This window comes from Aristolochia californica, unplaced genomic scaffold (assembly GCF_029961685.1).
Source record: "Aristolochia californica isolate CCGP_79_NKW_82.1479 unplaced genomic scaffold, dmAriCali1.0.hap1 SCAF_7, whole genome shotgun sequence".
Taxonomy (NCBI): Eukaryota; Viridiplantae; Streptophyta; class Magnoliopsida; order Piperales; family Aristolochiaceae; genus Aristolochia; species Aristolochia californica.
In genome coordinates, this window is record NW_027182268.1 from 2,870,854 (window position 1) to 2,875,668 (window position 4,815).

General features: G+C 37.2%; 1 protein-coding gene across 1 annotated transcript; it reads left to right on the plus strand.

The window, feature by feature from the left end:
- The first annotated feature begins 1,870 nt into the window (after positions 1-1,870).
- LOC137936137 (small ribosomal subunit protein uS7) lies at positions 1,871-4,555 on the plus strand. Its single transcript, XM_068780692.1, has 4 exons — positions 1,871-2,016; positions 3,721-3,992; positions 4,070-4,273; positions 4,355-4,555. Exons 1-4 carry the CDS (start codon positions 1,954-1,956, stop codon positions 4,407-4,409), a joined length of 594 nt encoding a protein of 197 aa, XP_068636793.1. The 5' UTR covers positions 1,871-1,953; the 3' UTR covers positions 4,410-4,555.
- The last annotated feature ends 260 nt before the right edge of the window (positions 4,556-4,815 follow it).

The following is a 4,815-nucleotide window of genomic DNA, read 5'->3' on the forward strand; positions in this document are numbered from 1 at the left end:
TTATTTAGGGGGGGTTAGTGCATAATGTAAGTGCAAGGAGAAAGTGGAACGGAAAGTGAAATACTTTCCCTAGGGAAAGTGAGATGGAATGTAAAGTACTTATTTGTGTTAGTGTGCGCAATGGAAAGTGCAGTGTAAAATACTTGTTTGTGTTAGTGTGCACAATGTAAAGTACAGTGTAAAGTACTTGTTTGTGTTAGTGTGCACAATAGAAAGTGTGGTGTACAGTGTAGATAGATTATTTATTAAATAAAATAATTTGATATATCTGACTTTCAAAAAATTAAATTAATATTAGTTAATAAATAAAATATATTAAATATTATAATTAAACAAAAATTTATTTTTATATTATTAAAATTGTAATCAAAATTTAATTTTTTAATATCTAAATATGAATAATTATACAAATATCGTACTATATAGCGTACTACACAAACATCGTAATAATAAAAATACAAATAATACAAATATAAATCAATCACCTTTTTAATATAAAAAATTATATATGTTCATACAAAAGTACAACACAAAATATTTAGTGGCATTAAAATATAATAGTCAATAATTTTGCCACATCTGAATTGCTAAAACATCTCAATAATATGATGATCTTGCATATTGTACTACGGACTCCCTCTGAGTAGTACTTCTTTGAGTATCCACACTATCCTCAACATCATCACTACTATCAATGTCTTCATTTTCACTTCCATTGTTATCTTCACAATGTTCTCCACCACAAACACACTCATTTTCATTGCAAATGAAGCATCAGTACTTATATAGTAAACAAAAGTTACCATAATGAAACTCCTTATTCCCTATTCAGTCAAGCTAACCATGGACGAGGACCAGGTTATTGAAAATTAAAGACATACCCCCATACATGCTTAACTTTGTAAAATATATTATTTTTATTAAATACTAATAATAAATTTTAATAGCTAATGCTCTAAACAAAGACTTACAAGACCAATTAACCATCGATGAACAGGATTAAACTTTTATCCAACTTTCTTCCGAATCGAGCTGGAGAGGTTGCAAAGAGGGGAAGTCGCCGACGGTCGTCTGTGTTGGGGACGGCGAGAGGAAGAGAGTCAAGCGCCAGGGAGAGGTCACAGAGGGGGCGATTAAAATCGCCGACGGTCACGAGCAAGGGAGGAGCTGGAGAGGTTGCAGAGAGGGGAGAGATGTCGCCGAAGGTCATCGATGTTGGGGACGGCGAGAGGATGGGAGTCAAGCGCCGGAGGCAGGTCGCACAGAGGGCGATTAAAATCTCCAAAGGTCACTTGCGTGCGAGAGAGAAATTTTTTTTTTCGAAACCTTCGTTCGACAAAGCCTTCCTTCCCAACAGCCGAGCCCGATGTAATTGAGGGAGGAAAAGTGAATTCAGAGCTAGACCCCTCTGAATTCACTTTCTCTCCTATTATGCCTAGAATAGAGTAAAGTGAAATACATTTGTATTTTACTTTTCCCTGTTACTTACGTTGGGTACTAACGACTTGTGGCTACTTTTACCCAACACAAGTGAAACACTGGGCACTAACGGCTTTTGGCTACTTTTACTCAGCGTAAGTGAAATATATTTCACTTATACTGTGCACTAACAAGGCCTTAAGTAAATGAGTCAGTTTGTGAGCTCACCAACCAAATCGAACCTTATTCGGGGTCCGGCAAGTTTACTTGAACGAGTCAAAAACCCAATCTCAAATTGGATTTGAGAGCCTTAATGCCCACCCCTACGCTAGAAGATTGCGCAGCTGTGCAGCAACTCGTCCTAAGGGTATTATAGTAACTTCCTAATTCCATACGCGCATAGCATGATGTATTTTTAGGGTTTCTTGTACTTAAAAACTGCCCTTTTAGTTCAAGTGGCAAGACAGAGTTGCGTCTTCGGGGTTTTTAGGGTTTTCCGGGAGTTTGAGGCTTTGAGCTCTTGGAGCAGCTACTATGGCCGTCGTCGCACAGCCCGAAGTCAAGTTGTTCAACAGATGGACTTTTGAAGATGTCTCGGTTCGTTTCTCGCTTGTTTTGTTTTTTTTTTCTAATATTTTTTTGTGCTTGTTCTTCCTATTTGGTTTTCTTTTTCTTTTGCAATATACACGTTAACTGTTTTTTTAGATATTAATCCGATCTGGACATCTATTTGATGGTTATATACTAGCTTTGTGTTTTTTATTGGTTGCAGTAAATCACGCTACAATTATAAATGTAATTTTTTGGATGGAAGAGGAAGAATATTTGGTATCAGATACTTCATTCTGTGAGAAGACTCAATACGTTCCTTTGCATATTTCGATTTTTCGGTATATGTTGCTGGTTCAGTTTATGAGAAACGCCAAGTACCAATAGCGGTTCCCGCTATCCCCTTTACTGGCATTGTTCCCCTGTTATTGTTCTTTTTGTGTATCTTTACAGTTGGCCATCTCCTAGACCCAAGTGGAATGTCTTCCATTTGTGTATTGGTTTTGCTCTTATCTCTGCTTTTATTCTCTATGTTGGGGTCAATTTATAAATTCTTTGATAAGTTAGTGTGCTACTAGATCCTGCCTTGCTTTTCTGGAATGCCAAAGAATTAGGCAGGCTGGATAGCATGCTGAACTAATCTCCTAGACCAATTCGCCAAAAGTGTACCCCATCCTATTCCTTTAGCAGTCAGAGAGCTTGATAAAAGAAAAATGATGCATTGCCCCCTTGGTTTTGAGGGTAAGAAGAAGAGATGCATGGATTGAATATAACACTCAGGTTAGTACAGAGTCTAATCCATATCGTCACTCAAAAAGTGTTATTTTTCTGTCATTGGGAAATCAGGGGTAATAAAAGATGGTTGTTTGTCAAAAAGGAAATTACTGTGCTGTGGATGAGAAGGCCTGGGACCTCCAGAGACTTGATCATTTGCAACATTTGGGATTTTTGTTTCTATTAATTGTTAAATGTATTCCACTGCTATTTACCCATAGGTTCTGTTTGGTAGTTCTTGTTGCCTGGGTCTGATTATTTTTAGGAACAACAGTCTTAAAGACATACTAAAAAAAGGTTGTGAGAGCAAAAACTGTTGCAATCTAGTCTCAACAAATTGTGTTCCCTTCTGTTCCCTTTTAGGGTAATGCTGTATTGTTTCTATACTTACCTGGCTATTTAAGGATGCATAAAAAAAGAAGGCATCTTTAGTTACCGGTGTCCTGGTACATGTTATATTGTTAACTTAGCTTTCTGGTAACATTTCTGATAACTATGGAATCTTTGATCAAGGTTTTATGTATTGTTGATATCTATCACAAATTTGGGCCATGCAAATAGGATCTTGAAGTGTCCTATGTTGGAAAATTTTGTCACTACTGACCAATGAGAGTCATCTACGACCATTCTACTGGTCTGATATTAGTGATACTGATGCACATTACCGTGACTTATACATTTACTATTGTAATCTGAGCCATCTTATGAAGATGTGAATCGTTTCATATGAAGAGTAATGGTCGTAGGCTTGAAGATTTGTTTGGCTACTCATTGAGAAATTCGACTTTCAAGAATAGGAACAAGATATATTATTGTTAAGGTAGGATTTATAGATGATCAGAATGGCATTTGGCAGTGAAGTGTAACTGCATTTTTCTATTTATTTATACTTTTGAAGTTCCATTACTAATTGATCTATGTTATGGGAATTTGTGCAAGGCATTTTGTTCATTTTTGGATGTTCTATTTTGTTGTCAGGTAGGTGATATCTCATTAGCAGATTATATTGGTGTGTCTGCTGACAAGCATGCCACCTTTGTACCTCACACTGCCGGGAGGTATTCAGCGAAGAGATTCAGGAAGGCCCAATGCCCAATAGTTGAGAGGTTGACTAACTCCCTTATGATGCATGGTCGTAACAATGGGAAGAAGCTTATGGCTGTTCGCATCGTTAAACATGCTATGGAGATTATCCACCTACTGACTGACCTTAACCCCATTCAAGTCATTGTTGATGCTGTTATTAACAGGTATAGAGAATCAGAGTTGCTTCTTTTGCACATTTAATTGTTCATGATTCTTAACACGCGTAGGCTGTTGGATATAGTGGGCCACGAGAAGATGCCACTCGAATTGGGTCTGCTGGTGTTGTTAGACGTCAAGCTGTGGATATATCCCCGCTAAGGAGGGTCAATCAGGCAATTTATCTTCTCACAACTGGAGCGCGTGAGAGTGCATTTAGAAATATCAAAACCATTGCTGAGTGCTTGGCCGATGAACTCATTAATGCAGCAAAGGGCTCATCAAACAGGTGATATGTTATCTTTAGTAACGAGTTGTCAGCACTGCTTTGTATTCTACAATCACTTATACTTTTGTTTTTTTTCTCCAGCTACGCTATTAAAAAGAAAGATGAAATCGAGCGTGTCGCCAAGGCCAACCGTTGAGGACTCGGAGTTAGTAGTTTTCTCTTGAGTTGTCTAGATATCGCTGAGTTTGGGGATGGAATCTTTTTGGATTTGTTCTCGAATGTTGTTGGAGCATTGTAATGACTTTTTTATATTCGTTATATTTTGAGATGTTTATTCTGTTAGTTTTATGAGTTATATTGTCATTTATGACTGCTTTCCCTCCTTCCCACTTGAATTTTGTGATAACTATAGCTCATGTTCGAGACCAGCTTTCTACTTATGAATCAAACTGTATGTCATTGTGGTTGGGTTAGGTTTTGTTGAAGTACAAAAATTGGCACCTCTGGAATAACTGTGATTGGTCTCCTAGACGTTAATAATTGTTCTTATCCAAAGAAAATCTTTATCTAATACGTCATGAAAATTCATTAACAATTTGTTG